At 39.0% G+C, this 18,557-nt stretch overlaps 1 protein-coding gene across 1 annotated transcript in view; it reads right to left on the bottom strand.

Annotated features, from left to right (window-relative positions):
- Positions 1 to 18,557, bottom strand: part of CLVS1 (clavesin 1) — a 101,940-nt gene that overhangs the window by 48,431 nt on the left and 34,952 nt on the right. The window contains exon 2 of the mRNA XM_010970670.3: positions 5,599 to 5,773. Coding sequence (XP_010968972.2) covers positions 5,599 to 5,773 — 175 coding nt within the window. The remainder of the gene's footprint in view (positions 1 to 5,598; positions 5,774 to 18,557) is intronic.

Genomic DNA, 18,557 nt, shown 5'->3' with positions numbered 1-18,557 from the left:
TCTCACCTTTGTTGTAAGAGTTGAGAAAGCAATGGACCTCCTTTTGCACTAGACTGGCTCAGAGCTTTCGGGAACGTTTAAATCAAAGTTGATATAACTATTATAAAACCATTTTTAACAATAACAACAACAAAAGTCACGCAGTAAACCTTGAACTTGGATGAAGAATTAATGAACTAATAAAATGTCTAATTGGCCAGAGGAAAATTACATAAGCACAGAAATGAGGAAAGTTTTAAAAAGAGTGCTTCCTAGATCTACTCTGATGAATGAAAAGCCTCTCTAAACCCTTAACAAACTCCTGGATCCTTAGGGAATCAAATATTTTGAAAGTAGCTCACAGGATGGAAGGCCACAGCTCTTCCTAAGTGAAAGATTTCGGCGCAGTAAGCTCTTTAAGTATCTGGGGTGTCAGAACGTTGATAAATGCTGTGTGTTGATTGTAATGGTTGGGAGGCAGTGATTTACAAGAAATAATACCAAAAATTGACTTTGGAAACATTGCAAAATTCAAGAACAGGACTTCAGCATGCTGCTCATTCTGCCAGAATTCCCCAGCAGAATTGAGAATAATGCTGTGCCATATTAAAATGATGGCATAAATATTACTTTGTTTGATTAAAATATAAACAAGTTGTAATGAACAGATTACAACGACTCTTTTAGACATTATTGACCACATTTAAGAGATCAAAAAGCAGAGTGAAAGAAAAGGACCCCCAGGCATTCTCAAAGTTGGTATTTTAACTAAAATATTTTGAACTAATATTCATAGAATATTTATGTAACTGGGACAACTTAATATTCTAAACAATGACATATCCTCAGAGCATTGTTCTAAAAGGAGGAATATATACTACATATGCTATTAGAATTTCATGATTGGCTAATCCAGGGTAACTTGATGTAGAAATCTGATGATCCCCTAAAGAGCAGTCTTCTACATGATTATTATTATGACTCATTAATTCAGCCTATGAAGTATGTAACCAAAGTTCTATGCACATGCCATTTTTGTTGATGGTGGTTGTCAGAGACAGTACAATTACCCTTTTTTCATAAGGACTTTATTTTTTAGAGCAGTTTTAGGTTCACAGCAAAGTTGAGGGGAAGGGACAGAGATTTCCCATATATCCTCTGCTCCCACACATGTGTAGCCTCCCTCATTATCAACAGCCCCCACTGGAGTGGTACCTTTGTTATGACTCATGAGCCTACACTGACACATCATAATCGCCCAAAGTCCACAGCTTACATTATGGTTCCCTCTTGGTGTTGTACATTCCATGATATCATACATCCTCTGTGCTACACCTGTTCACCCCTCCTTGTCCCTGCCCACAGCTCCTGGTCATCACCGATCCTTCTATTGTCTCTATAGCTGTATCTTTTCCAGAATGTCCTAGAGTTGGAATCATTCAGTACATAGCCTTTTCAGATTGGCTTCTTTCACTTAGTAACATGAATTTAATGTTCCTTCATGTCTTTTCTTGGTTTGGTAGCTCATTTCTGTTAGCACTAAATAGTGTTCCATTGTCTTGATGTATGACAATTTATTTAGCTATTCACCTATAAAAGGTATCTTGGTTGCTTCCAAGTTTTGTCAATAATGAATAAAGCTGTTAGAAACATTCATGTGCACGTAAGTTTTCAACTCCTTTGGGTAGATACCAAGGAGTGCAACTGCTGGGTCATATGATAAAAGTATGTTTAGTTTTGAAAGAAAAACAACAAACTTTCTTTCAAACTGGCCGTACCATTTTGCATTCTCATCAGCAATGAATGAGGGTTCCTGTTCTCCACATCCTTACCAGGATTTGGTGTTGTCAGTGTTCCAGATTTTGGCCATTCTAATAGGTGTGTAGTGGTATTTTGTTGTTGTTTTAATTTGTATTTCCCTGATGATATGTGATGCGACACATCTTTTCATATGCTTGTTTGCCACCTGTATATCTTCTTTGGTGACGTTATGTTAAGGTTTTTGGCCCGTTTTTAAATTGGAATGTTTGTTTTCGTATTGTTGAGTTTAAAGAGTTCTTTGTATATTTTGAATAACAGTCATTTATCAAGTGTATCTTTTGGAAATATTTTCTCCCAGTCTGTGGCTTTTCTTCTCGTTCTTTTGACAGTGTCTTTTGCAGAGTAGAAGTTTTTAATTTTAATGACGTTCAGCTTATAAATTGTTTCTTTCATGGATTGGCTCTTTGGTGTTGTATCTAAAAAGTCATCACCATAACCAAGGTCACATAGATTTCCTCCTATGTCATCTTCTAGGAGTTTTATAGTCTTGTCTTTTACATTTAAGTTTGTCATCCATTTTGAGTTAATTTTTGTGAAAGGTGTAAAGACTTGGTTTTCTGCATGTAGATGTCTAGTGGTTCTAGCACCATTTGTTGAAAAGACTGTCTTTGCTGCATTGCATTGCTTTTGTTCTTTTGTCAGAGATTAGTTGGGTATATATAATTGCCTTTTATTTTACTTGTAAAAATTTGAATTGAAGTTTGGTTGATTTACAGTATTTTATTAGCTTTAGATGTACAACATAGTTATTAGATATTTTTATAAATTATACACCATAGAAAGTTATTGTAAAATATCATCTGTATTCCCTGTGCTATAAATTATATCCCTGCATCTCATTTGTTTTATAACTAGTAGTTTATATGTCTTAATTCCCTTCATCTGTTTAACTTCTCCCCCGTCTCTCCCCTCTGGTAACCATTACTTTGTTCTCTGTATCTGTAAGTCTGTTTCTGTTTTGTTATATTTGTTCATTTGCTTTGTTTTTTAGGTTCCACATTTAAGTGAAAACATACAATATTTGTCTTTCTCTGTCTGACATTTCACTAAGCATAATATCCTCCAGGTCCACCCAGGTGGTTGAAAATGGCAAGATTTCATTTTTATGGCTGAGTAATATTCCATTGTATATAAGTACTATACCTTCTTTATCCATTCATCTGTTGATGGGTACTTAGGTCGCTTCCATATCTTGGCTATTGTAAATAATGCTGTTATAAACATTGAGGTGCATATATATCTTTTCAAGTTAGTGTTTCATTTTCTTCAGATAAAGTCCCAGGAATAGAATTGCTAGATCATATGGTAGTTCTATTTTTAATTTTTTGAAGGCTCTCCATACTGTTTTCCATAGTGGCTGTACCATTACCATTCCAACAAGCGGTGTACCTTTCTCCACATTCTTGTTATTTCTTCTTTCTGATGACAGCCATAGTGTCAGGTGATAGCTCATTGTTGTTTTAATTTCCATTTCCTTGATGATGAATGATGTTGAGCATCTTTTCATGTGCCTGTTGGCCATCTTTATGTCTTCACTGGAAAAACACCTATTTAGGTCCTCTGCCCATTTTTAAATTGGATTTTTTTTAATGGTGAGTTGTATGACAGAAGACTGTCACCAAGTTGCTAGCCCAGCACCCATCACCTGTATATTACCTCGTATCACCTCCACCTTGGGGATAATGGAGACTGGATGTAGCCAAGAGAAAAAGCAGTTAAACATCCAGATTCAATAAATTACATTACATTACAGGATATTCCAAATATCTTTTGCTTATTGAGGTGGATATTCTCATATGCTACCAGCCCTCCTTCAGGACTGAGGATTTATTCCCCAGCTGCTTGTGGTGCTACCAGGAGCAAGTTCTCAGAAAACAGTGCCATCTGGGGCCCCAGGCTGAAGAGGGCCACTTTCCCCAAACTCCCAACCGCTTGTCGGGGCAGCCTGCACCCTGTGTGGAACTATGAGGGTCCAGTCCCTTGGCCCCAGTCAGGGACAACTCTGAGGGGTCATCTCAGTTTCAGTTCACCTGAGGCTTTCATCCCAGACCCTGGTACACGACAAGAGAAGGCCCAGACGGGACTCATTTTGCCCCACAAAAGATCATCTAGTATTTCTTTTAAAAATATATTATGAACTTATATACAGCTTTAGATTTTAAAACACATGCACATACATTAACTCAGTGAGACCCACATCGGCCTAGAGAAGTTGGCAGGGGACATTTTATATAATCCACACACTTCCAAAAAGAAAAACTGGAACACAGGGTTGGAAAAAGTACATTTTTCTTCCTCATTTATGAAAGAAAAACTTATAAATACATAGAACTTGAATCACAGCTACCTACACATGTAATGAGTTATCTCTTTTTAGAAAGATAAAATTACATGAAGCCTGTACTACCACAGAAAATCCTGGCGAGATGGCCAGCATAATTACAGGGCATGAAATAAACCTTGCAGCTTACTTGAAAACACCCTTTGATAAAAAGCTTTAAGGAGAGAGAGATCAGATGTTCAGGGGCTTAGATGAAAGAAGGTTGGAGAAAAAGAGGGCTAAGAGAAAGTGACCGACAGTAAAAGACATTCAAGTCTATGCTTGAGATTTTGAAGGCGAGGCAGGAGGCTGTAGTCTGGAAATGCAAAAGCGACTTTAAAAAATGTGCCCCCCGAGACACCGCATGATGTAGCGACCCAGGGTAACGTGGCGTTCTTGGAACAGGGTGTACTTGTTCCTCTTCTGAAATGCCTGCTCTGCTTTTGTTCCTCTGGAAATAGGAAACCCTTGCAACAAAATAGGGTCCATTGAACAAACAAGTTTATCAGAAGCCCAGTAAGTGCTACCTATTTGCTGGGAGCCAAATGTGAATCAGCCAGAGTTTTAAAAACAGGCTCATCAATTACTCATTACACTGGAGTATGATGAGTAATTGAAATGGGTCTTCCTATTCTTGTACTTGGAAGAGCACGAATAGTGACTGATCAGAGAATTAACAAATATTTTGCAATCTATGTAGCTGCATGTGAGTGCCATCTATTGGGAGTTAGGGCAGGGGGAGGGTCACCCCACTGACTCAATCTTCCTACAAAATTAAAAAGAAACCTGAGTTTTATCTATGCTGATTCTGAATCTTCCTAAACTATGCCCCTTTTTTTTTTTGGTACTATGATAGTGTGTCACTGGAAAGCTAAGCAGCATTGCCCCTCTGAGTTTGTTACTCTCTTTTTTTGTAGCGTCTTCGGTTCCTTTAAGGGACCCTCAGAGACGGGCTGTCCTAATCTCTGCAGCACAGAAGCCCCTTCCCCAAAGTCCTGACAACTGGTCATTTTTTGCACTGATGATTTACTTTAGTACAAACCCCTCAGCATGTTGCATTCTGGAAGTGAGGATCCACAAGACGCATTTTCTTGTACAAAGATGCTTCTAGAAACCTTGGAAAGCCCCCAGGCCACTGCAGTACAAGAGCATTGCTCATAAAGCAGATATTTTCTAGTTTTAATTTTTGTGAACTCTCAGATGGATTTGACTAAACATTTCCGAGCTTTATTCATAATTGCTACAGTGGGTAATTTGTGCCTGTGGTAACAGTAATTTAGAGTTGTTAATGAAAATGAAGGCTAATGTAAAAAAAAAAAAAAACCTGAACTCAGGCTGAGGTAAAAATATGGGGTATTCACAGGTGGATTCTATCAAAGTTTCTTTTTCCATTCTCAAAGACAAATATGACTTTGGTTGCAATAAGAGGAAAGTACATGGTCATATACAGTCCCGTATTTTACATTCGTTGAACATACCTGCAACCCTTCAATGGCCAGCTTGAGGATTGAAGGTGTCAGTTTGGAGGCTTGTTTGAAGGAAAAATTACTCCAGTCTATAATTAAAATGAAACCATTTATCTGAAGCTCTGGATCTTCAATGAGGACTTCCAGTGACAGCAGGATGGCGCGAAGGATGTCTGTGAAGGAGTTCCTGCAGCCAAAGCAGAAAGGAGAGGCGGCGTGTGAATATCAGCGGTTGACAGCACTTTGCCGTAAAGCGCTGGCCGCCTCTCTCCACCGCTCTGTGAGCCCAGCCTGCCAGGATGTAACACCGTTGTCCAGGACCCACAGCCACTCAAGATACATTTGCTGAACTTCACAGGAACAATGCTTTGAGAATCACAGGATGAAACCTCCCTTTGACCTGACTGCACCCCAAAGTTTGCAAGGCATCTCTCTTTTGTGTTTCCATGGGTCTTTCTTCTCTGCTTCCACCGCAGCACTGATTGCATTTCATTAAAATGCAGCCCTTACTTGCCTCTGCCTCCTTGGCTGTCCTCACAGTTGTGTCCCCAGTACTTAGCTGCTCATGAGTCATTGCTGAACACAGGAGGAAAGACCTTAATCAGAGGCACTTGTTCTGATTAAACCTCTTATTCCTTTTGTATGTTTAAAGTCTTGCTAGAAGTGTAAAAACAACCATGGAATTGATGCTATTTTTTAACATCAATTCATGGATAGAGAAAAAAAAAAACCTAAGCAATAAGAATAGCTTACTTTCATTGAAGGTTTACAGAGTGTGATTCGGGAAGGAAAATGCTTGGAGTGCCTCCGTAACTATGACGACAGGTAGACCTGAGTATAAACTAGAGTGACAGTTCTCTAGTGTTGTGTGTTCTTCCATATCAGATAATCCTAGTCGCTAGTTGATTTTTGTTTTAAATAATTTTCAGACACAAAGAAATGATGGCATAGTCATTTTGCTAATTCCCCCAGCAAATTTTCTGAGCTATAAATGTAAGATCTTAAAGTATCTCGAAATTCATTGGTTTGGGTTTTTTTTTTTTTTTTTTTTTTTTTGGTAAGTAGGAGAATATAAGCTTGAATGTCAAGTGGTGGCAAAATCTGTTTTTTCTTCAAGCTATCATTATAATCAGAAGCTGTGTCCTCTCATGAAATCAGAGGAAATGATCAGATTCCTGAGCGTGTCAGTCTGGTTCAAATTCTAACCAAGTCTAATGATTCTAGATTAGAAATCAGAAAATATGTGATCAAATATGGGATTAACAGATACAAACTACTACATATAAAATAGACAAGCATCAAGGATTTATTGTACATAAAGCACAGGGAATTTTACTTAATATCTTGTAATAACCTATAATAGAATATAATCTGCAGGAAAAAAACCCAAAACAAAAACCATATCACTATGCTGTACAACTGAAACTAACACAGTATTGTAAATCAGCTATACTTCAATGAAACAAAAACAAAACAAATAAACAAACAAACAAAAACCCCAGTAAACCAGTAAGAATTTACTGAATGCCTATTATAAGCTGAAAGCTGTGTTGCATACTTGAAATTGTAAAATAGTGTGTTATATTTCTACTTTCAAGGAGCCCTTAATTTAGTTGGGCTGGGGTAGGAAATTAGCAACATGAGTTGAAAGGAATTGATAAAATTTGAGTAGTCAAGACGAGTTTATGGAGGGATGAAAGCTTGGGATAAGCCTTGAAGGATAAATAGGATTTCAGTGGGTAAGTGGGAGAAAGAGTAAGCTGTTTCAGGAGAGAGGAGTGACACATGTGGAAAATAAACATATCCGCCCATTCTGTTTCTGTACAGTTCGTCTTACTAAAGTTTTTTTCCTTGTATCAAGCAAAAATATTCCTCCCCCAAATCCACCCACTACTGAGTGTAGATCTGCTACAAAGAAAAAAACCTCAGGCTTTCCTATACCACACATTTTCAGTTACGTAAACATGGTGGTTGTGAAGCCATATATAATCTCTAGATTTAAAAAAAATATTAGAAACTTTAACCATGTCCCATAGGAAGTGGTTTTGAACATTGTTCTCATCGTTACCATTTCCTTTTAGATCTCTTCTCCTCTGATTTTTAAAGATGCCAAATTCCTATTAATGTAGGGTAAGTTTTCATTAGGGCTTGGTTTGGTTTCTATTTTTATATTCGTATCGAATATGATCTAAAGACCCAAGTCCTTTTTTGCAGATGCAGCTTTGTATTGGGAAGAAGCAATGATTTAAGTGGAGCATAAGACCAAAGGTTGTGAGTTTAGGCAGTTCCAAAGGAAAAGATGGAAGTGGCCGTTGGTAAACTGGAAATGGCCCATAGGGAATTAGAGAGCCTGATCTCGGATAAGCTTTCTTAGGAAGAGGACACACATGGAAAGAATCAGAACACTTAGAAAAGCTAAGCCTTATGTAAAGTACATACGGTACTGAGGTTTAAGGAAGAAGAATTAAGGAAATAGAAGATGAGAGGATCAAGATAGCCGTATGTTTTAAAAGAGATGGGAGAGAGTGTTTCAAGAAGTAAGGAGATGCTAGATTGCATTACCTCATTACTGCCTCCAAATTCTTCACTTATCTGACATCCACACACTAGCTGTGTGTTGACCTCATTGATGACAGAGTGTATTTCTCACTCTTTGGTCATGTGACTTGCTCTGATGGTGTGTGACTGAAATGACAGTGTGCCAATTCTGGGCCTAGCTCTTAAAGACTTCAGATGTTACTACTTGTTCTCTTACCTTCTTCCATTGCCATGATTAAAAAAAAAAAAAAGGCCACAGCTGGATTTCTAGACTGAATAGAAGGATGAGAAACACAAACTAGTGACTCCCCAGCCAACTAGCCACCCAGCTGAACTCAGCCTAGATAAACTCTAGCTGCCCCACAGATGTGTGAGTACTAATTTTCAAGCACTTTTTGAAGCCACTGACTTTGGGTAATGGTTTCTTACAAATGAACAGCTACTCAATACCAGAGGGTAATTAACCAAGTCAAGAACAACAGAAAGATAAAGGAGAATAAGGAAGGAGAAAGGGCTGTTGTATTTGACAATAAGCAGATCTTTGGAGAGTTTTGAAATAGCCCTTTTCATTGAACGGTAAATATAGAAATCATTGATTATGAAGATCTTTAGCAAATCACTTAACTGTGTCTCATTTTACTTCCGTGTAAATGAGAGCTCGCACCTCTTCTACCACACACCCACGTGTGTTCACTCTCACGAAAAAACACTGAATCCTGGAAACCTGAAAACCATTTTATGCATTTTCAAGACCAGAACCTTATTGATGGATAGGCATTGCCTACAATCACAATTCTATCAGCGTCGTTTAGCACTTATCTCAGAATGAACTAACAAGTGACAAATGGTTCTTTACATGTCTTCAGTCCTTTTCTGTAATTTGCACAGCATTTATGTAGTCAGCCATGGATTAGATCAGTTTTGGATTGATAATTAAAAGCGCAAATTTGAAAATGTATGTGAAAGCACGATGTGTAAACTGCAGATTGCCAATGGAACGTAAAGAACTTTTCTCAAAAAATGATTATTTTAAATTAGAACTTGTTAATGATTTATCTGCAGGAGACTCATCATTATATTTTGAGCGATTAGAGATTATGAAAAGTGACTCATTTGTAGTTCTAGTATTGTTTTTATGAGTTGAGCATCCAGCATCACTACTTATGGCTTTAAAATCCAAGTCAACAGCATAATACAAATTAGATGTAAAATAGTGGAAAATAGTATGTGCTTTCCCTATAAGAACATATTTAAATTCAAGAAGTGACTCCTTTGTGCTTTGAATTTTTAGTGGAGATTTTAGAACCTAGATCCCAGGGCTAGACTAATATAGGAAAAAAGAGGCTAAATGTGATCAGGTAGTCACGTAACGGTATGATGTGGTTGCCAGTGACACTATTTCTCAGAAAAAGCAGTGGGAAGCCTTTTAGTCAATTCTGAAATCACAGTGCATATTTCTATGCTAATTTTTCTGCATGTAACAGCAAGAAGTCTGCTAATGTTAGTAGTTAAAACTCTTTTTGGCCAATTCTATCTTAAAACCTCTTAGCTTCACACTCAATATCATCGCGTTTATAATTTTTTTTCTTGGGGACTTTTAGGGTCCTCCTTAAACCACAAAATAGTTGTGCAGATAGTTTGACACCAAATATCTATTTACAGGTGCAGAAACATGCATTTGTGTATGTTTTTTTATCTTTCATTCCACTTGAAGTTCTTTCAAAGTTAATTAGTGAAATAACCATGGCATGATTTTTGCACTTACTGAGAGTGCTTTGCCCCTTATTTGATAATGATGCTTAAGCCCACATGGAGAGAAACACGTGTTCCCTCTGCAATGCTTCTGATGCATTTTAGCCTCTAGACATGGGAGGAACCTCTTGGCAAAATAGCCAGAGAACCCTTACTTAAGGGCTTGGCATCCTGACTACCAGTCACCAAGCATGCAACTCTGCAGAAGATCAAAGTCCAACCAGGGGTGATTTCCCATTCCTCCATGTAAAGGTCTGTTGTAAGAGTTATGCAAAATGATATGTGTGAAGGTTCTTTGTGAATTGCAAAACATCCAAATAGGCAGCATTTGTGCTTGCGTGGATTATAGAGATACCCCTCTTGGTGACACTGCTTTGCAGCAGGACAGTGGGAAGTGTGCAAATCCATTGTGTTTTGTCCAGGTGACCCTATTTTCTCCTCTTTTAGGGTGGAGGGTCTTTGAAAAATGTTCTGGAGTGCGAATTCTGGTGATGCATTTTCCTAAATGTGTTCTAAAAATTAGTACATGAATCAGGTTTTAACTGGATGCTCTCTATGTGTCATTGTGCATCTAGGCAAATGAATCTTTAATCTCAGTGGAGTAATCAAGGAAAAGTTTTCAAAAAAAACTGTGTTCTGAAAATATTAGGTCAAAGAAGATGCTAACAAAAATGTTTAGCTTTGCTGTGGTTGGATTAATATTTGCAAGATCTTTCTTAATCTTAAATTTATTACCCTGAATGTTAGCTGGAAAGTCAAATTAGTTAATGACTTTTCTTAGCAGGGGTAGTCACCCAGAGAACAGAAGCCTGGGATTTAACTCTGCCTCATACAGTTTGATGAAGCTCATATGCTTAAGAGGAGAAAGAAAGAAAGAAAAGGAAGGAGAAAGCATGGAAGGAAGAAAAGAGGAAGAAAGAAAGGAAAAGAAAGAAAAAAATCTTGTAATTAATTTTGATCTCCATTAATTTTATTCTATTCTGGTCAGTAAAGACAATTTTTGGTTTTGTGTTAGCATAAGAATATAATTCCTTGCAACGCCTATTGTTTTATTATTAGTTGTAATACGGGCATATCTGGCTCTCAAAGCCTCAACATCAGATAAAAAGAATAATGTGTTTAATATTATTCAAACATCTTTTTGAGGCCCAATTCCTGCGTGCAGAGTTTTAGATAAGGGACAACCGACAACATCTCTTTTTTTCTGAATTTTTGGTTCTGTTCAGGTCACAGAACCTCACTAAAATGTTATGTTTTTTATGGAAACAAGTACAGTTATTTTAAATGTTTGTCACCACCAAGGATGGCAGTGATGTCAGATGTGTGTCCTTAAGCACTTTTTTCATCATGGCTCATATTTATAGAATAATATGCTACTAAGTACCATATATGCAAGAGTTGGAAAGAAAACTAAGCTTCAGGATTGATTTTGGTTGGCCATGGCTGCATTCACATAAGGTTAGTGTGGGCATAAATGAAGGCAGTAAGAAAGTTACAGTCTGTAACACTTAATAATAAATGCCTATACAGAAGTTTACGGATGGGGATGCTGGTATACCACAAGATCCTTAGCCCACTGGGAAAGCACTGGTCCGAAACACCACTTTAAGACAGCCTGAAATGCAGGCAAGGAAGAGGGGGATTTCATTAGCTTTCTAGATGGGGACTGGGCCAGGGTCTAGAGGGAGCAGCAGCAGCAGAAGGGAAAACCCACCCCAGTGGAAGTGAGCTGTGAGTTTTCATCTATTACTAAACACCTATGAAAAATTAATTTCATGCTTGTCTATTCTGGTAACTCCCTTGGCTGAAGAGCTTCAAAAAAGTGAAAACTAGGAAGGGTCTCAAGAATGCAAAAATGCACTTAGTACTAGAAACGGAGCTCTGATCATATCAGCCTAACTAGGGTCATACATAGCAAGATCTCTTCTGATGTGGGTGAATTAGTGTGGATGGCCACTTTATTCTTACTTACAGTGGCATTCAGTCGACATTTATAGATCTTGCATGGAGTTCACGGTAACGTACCAGCCACTGACTGAAATGGAATCCTCTTTTCTCTGAGCCTGCCTGGGTCTTACAGCCATACAGTCACTTTCACGATAAGAAGCTGGACAATAAAAAGAGGAGACATTTTAGGAAAACGTCCATCTCATGGTACTACATTGCTTTGAGTGATGTTATCCTCCTGTGGTCCTTCCCTCTGGATGATGTGCTGCAGCCACTCTTGCAATCAAGAGGCTCCTTTCCAAAATCACAAACTCTGATGATAGTGTGTGAGGCAACTTGAATTAAACAGTGCATTAGCAAAACAGCTGTACGGATGTTGCATTGCATGGAAGGCACGCCCGTGACTTGAGTTGGAAGTATGCAACATCTCATAACTTTAACTAATTCATAAAATTGCCTATCTTCAATAAAAACAACAAACTTCTATACTTAATACAGAGATCAATATATTCTGTCAGGATAGCAAGATCTTAAAACCAAGAGAAGATGCAAGGCTGTAAAATTAGTTGCCTGTAACTAGGAGAGTCAACCCTGAAAAAGATGGGTAATTCACATCAGAAGATTTAATGGACACTGATTGAATTTAGAGAGTCTGCGATCTGATTGAAGTTTTCAAAGTTGGTTTATCCTTTCCCCTTTTGAAAATTCTAGCCTTCTTAATCACCAGCTACAGAAACAGCAGCAAGCAATCAAATGCATGAAAGATTAAAAGGAAAGAGCCATAGGAAGTCATTATGTAATGGAAAGAAAAAGCTTATTTTCATAGATAGTATATTCAGGATAGCTTTATAATCTGCTCTGACAGAAATGCAACTTGTTAGCCGGTTTCCAGATAGGCATCCCCCTGTCTGGCTCTCGCCCTTCAACTGTTTCATCTTCCTCAAGACACCCCAAGGTTATTGGATTCTCGGAGAGAGAAAGACACAAGGCTCCCGTGACTGTCAGAGCTGTCAGGCTCAAGAAGACCCTTACCACTGTTTACACTGTCTCTGCGTCTTGGCACCACTAAGGCAAGTCTGGTGGGGAGAATTTTGCATCTTGATCAACTCCTAAAATGCTTAGTAATGGTAAGTCACAATAATGACAAGCGCCTTGATCATCCTTGGGAAACCAGAAGAAATATATTCCACAGCCCAGAGGGGAAAAGCCTCCTGCAGACCTCACCTACACTTCTTCCAGAACTGAACACGTGCTTCACTTCAGCAGCAAAATCCCTTTTGGAGTTTTCAGAAGACAGCTTGGGCCATGAGTGCTGTGCCTGTAATAGGTAATTGGCAGGACCAGACCTGTCAGAAGAGAGATGTGGGAATTCCTAGAATTCTTCCAGAAGAGGGCCCAGGTGCACATTCCCTGAGGCCCCAACTCAGCCCAAATCAGGAATGTCAGGGAGACAGAAGAGTGGCAGTGCCCTTCCCTGTGCCCTTTTCAGAAACCAGTCACCTGGAAGGTTCCATGGACTCACTTCCTGAGCCCCAGTCAAAACACAAGCTCTTCTTTTCACCCTGCTTAATTCTGGGACTCGGAAGCAAAACAAAAGGTAACACTTGTTATAGGTTCATGAAAGAATAAACATAGGCTCAACATAGTTGATTTAACAACAACAACAAAATCAACCAAGGGGTTGGCTGGCTTTCCTAGCTGAGGGCCAGTGTGCTGGGAGGGCTCATTTTGCCCTATAAGGTGACTCTACTCACGGAAGCTCTGGTGCCTCTCTAAGGAATTCTTTTATGGAGGTGGTTAAAGACAACATTGGTTTCTTTTACTTAAATTACATCACAGATTATCACTCGGCAATTCTCTAAGCAATTAGAGCCAGTAGTTATTATTTACTGCGACCACTGAACAGAAGCTACGCTGCAGGAGACACAGTAAAACATCAGCATCCATTTGTCTTCAGCGTAGGTCCAGAATCTCCTCCTTAGGACAGAACAGAACAGAACTTGGAAAATGCATTACAGATGTGTATAGGCACATAATGTATATATTTTAATACTCACACAAAGAGAAAATACAACATTTTGGGACTTGGGATTTTGCTGTAGGGAGATTTCATTGCCTATGTTCATCCTAACAAAATCTCAGAGACAGTAAGGGCTGACTTAGAAAGATCAGCAGTTTAATTTCCAAAGAGGAAAAGAGGAAAAAATTTAAATGCTCAGGCTCTGGAAAGTGCTGTCTCAAATATTCCCTCTTGCTTTGGTCCTTGCCTGCTACAAGCTGATGGGCTCTTAACTGTTCCTTTTCTATCAGTGAAGGCATACGGAGAGTATTTCTAGTTCTGGCTCATGCAGACCATTCCCAGAGGAAAGAGCTGGAATTTTCTGCCTCCTTCAGGCACATTCAGGAACACGGGATGGTACTTACCCATCAGCGTGGTTCTCTAGGCCATCAGGCAATACATAGGCACTGCAAATAATGACTGACTGCAGCAAACCAAAGTCTGGGGAAGGTTGGAGGGAGGGAGCGTGGATTAAGATGAGGTTGGGTCTTCCAGAATGGATTTAACAATCCAAGTAGAATGAGGCAGCTGAGAGTTAGCAGAAATTCTGGTGATCTCACAGTGACTTTTCAGCAGAAGGTAGGATCACTCCCTCACCACTTTGGAGGACATCTGGTTATGTGTATGGGAAGGGGTCATTACTGCTTTTGACAATATTTGGAGAATTCTGCCACGGTTTACAGAGCAGTGGCCAGCAATGCTATGTATCCTGCAACATGCAGTACAGGCGCCAGAATAAGGTCCCATCCCAAATGCCAGTAGCTTCTTTATCTTCAATAGTGAAAGTTCAGATCCAGAGAAGTTCAAAGAAACCACAGGAGCCGTGAGCTGCACAGTCTTAGCAAGGTTCCCGACTCCTGGGTCCAGGATGCCTGTCACATCTCTGAGACTCACAGAACATTCAAAGGAAGAAACACTGACTCAGATGGGAGGCTGAGCAGTGTGCAGAATCAAGAATTGTTCTTGCTACTTCTCTCTTGCACTGTCTTCCTCTGTGACTATTCTTTTCCTTCTCTTCATTGGGCTAACTCATTCTTTGAGTCTTGAATCAAATGACACTGCGTGAGGGAGACTTTCCTACCACAGGAAGTAGCAGAGCATTGACAAGTACTCCCACTAGACTAAACTTTAGCCAGTCTCCTCTGAGTTTTTTTTTTTTTTTTTCCAACCAGGCCTCACCCTTGTCCCACATCCTTGGGCTGCAGAGCCCAGTTTTAGCAAAGAGAACTGCTAACCCAGTTTATTGAGATTCTTCCCACCTTTGACATCTTGAATCAAGTTTTTCTTCCTGCCCCATCCTTGACACCTAACTGAGTTCCTCTTAGTGATTCTTCATCTGCTCCCTCTCCCTGCCCATCGGCTATAAATCCCCCTTGTCCTTTGTCAGACTCTCTCTCCTATTACAAGAGTCTTGACCCCTATATGCCTGTATACGTGTGGTACAGGCACACCTCGTGCTATTAAGCTTTGCCTTGTTGCACTTCACAGATACTATGTCTTTCACTAATTGAAGGTTTATGGCAACCTTGCATCAAGCAAGTCTGTCAGTGCTGTTTTTCCAATGGCATTTGCTCCCTTTGTGTCTCTGTGTTATATTTTGGTAATTCTCAACAATATTTCAAACTTTTTCATTATTACTGTATTTGTTATGGTGATCTGTGATCGGTGATCTTTGATGTTACTATTATAATTGTTTCAGGGCACCAAGAATTGTGCCCATATAAGAACTTAATGGGTAAACGTGTGAGTTCCAGCTGCTCCACTGACTGGCCATTCCCCCATCTCTCTCCCTCTCCTTGGGCCTCCCTATTCCCTAAGACACAACGACATTGAACTTAGGCCAATAACCAGTGACCAAACAATGGCCTCTCGGCTCTCAAGTGAAAGGAAGAGTAGCATATCTCTCACTTTAAATCAAAAGCTGAATGTAATTAAGCTTAGTGAGGAAGGCATATTGAAAGCCAAGATAAAGCCAAAAGCCAGGCCTCTTGCACCAAACAATTAGCCAAGTTGTAAATACAAAGGGAAAATTCTTGATGAAAATTTAAAGTGCTACTCCAGTGAACACATGAATGATTAAAAAAAGCAAAACATCCTCATTGCTGATATGGAGAAAGTTTTAGTGGTCTGGATAGAAGATCAAAGCAGCCATAGTATTCCCTTAAGCCAGAGAAAGGCCCTAGCTTTCTTCAGTTCTATGAGCAGGTGAGGAAGCCACACAAGGAAAGTGTGAAGCCAGCAGAGGTGGGTTCATGAGGTTGAAGGAAAGAAGTTGTCTTCAAAACATCTCAGTGCAGGTGAAGCAGCAGGTGCAGATGTAGAAGCTGCAGCAAGTTCTCCAGAAGTTGTAGCTCAGATAATTCATGAAGGTGCTGCACCAAGCAACAGATTTGCAGTGTAGACAGAACAGCCTTGTATTGGAAGAAGATGCCATCTAGGACTTTAATAGCTAGAGAGGAGAAGTCAATGCCTGACTTCAAAGCTTTGAAGGGCAGGCTGACTTCTTTTTAGAAGCTAAAGCAGCTAGTGACTTTAAGTTGAATCCTTGGCCCTTTTAGAATGATGCTAAATCTACTCTGCCTGTGCTCTGTAAGTGGAACAACAAAGCCTGAATGACAGCACGTCTGCTCACAACATGGTTTACTGAGTATTTTAGGCCCACTGTTGAGACCTACTGCTCAGAAAAAAGATTCTTTTCAAAATATCACTGCTCACTGACAATGCACCTTGTCATCCAAGACTTCTCATGGAGATATACAGTGAGATTAATGTTGTTTTCATGCCTGCTAACACAACCTTCATTATGCATCCCACGGATCAAAGAGTAATTTAGAATTTTGAGTCTTATGATTTAAGAAATATATTTCATAACGCTATAGCTGTCATAGGTATTGAGTCCTCTGATGGGTCTGGACAAAGTAAATTGAGAACTTTAATATTAAAAACTCTTTGCCTGGCCCTAGATCCTGAAGATTTTCTCCTATTTTTTTCTAAGAATATTATAGTTATGCAATTTTACATTTAAATCTATGACCCATTTTGAGATAACTTTTATACAGGATGCAAGATTTAAGTTGAGGCTTTAAAATTTTTTTAACCTATGGACATCCAGTTACAAGTGCACCATCTGTTGAAAAGGCTGTCCTTCCTCCATTGAATTCCTTTTGCACCTTTGCCAAAAATCATTTGGTATATAAGTGTGAGTCTGTTTCTGAGTTCTCTTCTTTCTTTTATTGATCTATGTGTTTTTCCTTCCAACAATACCACAAATAGCTATAAAGCAAGCCTTCATATTGAGTAGTGAGTGGTTCCTCACACTTGATTCTGGTTTGTCAAAATTGTTTTAATTATTCTAAGTTCTGTACCTTTCCATATAAATTTTAGAGTAGGCTTGTGTATGTCTATAAAAAAAAACTTGCTGGAATTTGAATAGGAAGTACATTAGGCCTGTATTCCAATTTGGGGGAGAATTAGCATTTTTACTATGTTAAGTCTTCTAGTTCATGAACATGGAATATTTCTCCATTTGTTTAGGGCTTCTTTGGTTTATTTCATCAACATTTTGTAGTTTTCAGGATACAGATCTTGTACATGTTTTGTGAATTGTATACCTAGATATTTCATTTTCTTTGGAGCTATGGCTTCTGCCACTGTGGTTTCAGATGAAAAAGTCCACTGTCTCTTGCATTAGTGTTCCTCTGTGTGCAGTGGGTCTCTGGCAGCTTTCAAGATTTTTTCTTTGTCTTTAGTTTAAGAATATTTAATTATGATGTGTCTTAATTTGTTTTATTCTGTTTGGAATTCATTCAGCTTCTTGGATCTGTAAGTTTGCATTTTTCCACCAAATTTAGGAAATCTTCAGCCATCGTTTCTTTAAATACTGTTCCAATTCACTCTCTCCTCTCCCTCTGGAACTCTGATCATACAAATGTATGATTTTATGATTTTGTCCCACAGACCTCTGTTCAGTTTTTTTTTTTTTCAGTCTCTTTTATTTGTTGAGGTTGGCTAAAATTCTGTCGATCTGTCCTCAAGTTTACTGACTCTATCCTTTTTCTCCATTCTACTATTGAGATAGAAAGGTTTTAAATTTTTTCTTTTGTGATTTTTTCTTTTTAGTTCTATACTTTCCACTTGGTTCTTTTTTTATAACCTTTATTCTTTTGCTGAGATTTTTCTATTTTTTCTCAATGTGCAGCTCACAGTATATTGTTGGAGAGAGGACTGTTAGATCCTGGAGGAGGAATGAGGCCACCTGGGGTGTTTTCTGTTGCTAGGTTGGATGTCAGGAAGCATCGGGGCTGGGCCACTTTCTTCCATGGGTGAGGATGTAAGATGCCCTGTGGCTGTGTTGTTTTCCAGTCCTGAGGTCTTAAACCAGTTGACCTTCTCCTTGCCACCTTCCAGGGATCTTCTCTGGTTGTCTTTGGTGTCATTTCCAGGGATTACAGTTATGGTTACAGGGGAGGAGCAAAGAGAAGCCCATCTATGCCATTTTGTCTGGAAGAGAAGTCAGAAGAGACTGCTTTTTAAAGGCTTTTTCTTCCCAAAGCAAGGGTTCTTAATCTCAAGTTGTGTTTTGTGTCTTTGTATGCATCTGCCTTTCTCTGCATCTTGGAGTTTTTATTTGTTTATCAAGAGAGCACAGTAAAAAGCGTTCCTCTCCCGGGCCAGT

The sequence above is a fragment of the Camelus bactrianus genome, chromosome 29 (assembly GCF_048773025.1).
Source record: "Camelus bactrianus isolate YW-2024 breed Bactrian camel chromosome 29, ASM4877302v1, whole genome shotgun sequence".
Classification (NCBI taxonomy): Eukaryota; Metazoa; Chordata; class Mammalia; order Artiodactyla; family Camelidae; genus Camelus; species Camelus bactrianus.
The sequence above is the reverse complement of the archived record's forward strand: the minus strand, read 5'-3'. Positions and strand labels throughout refer to the sequence as shown.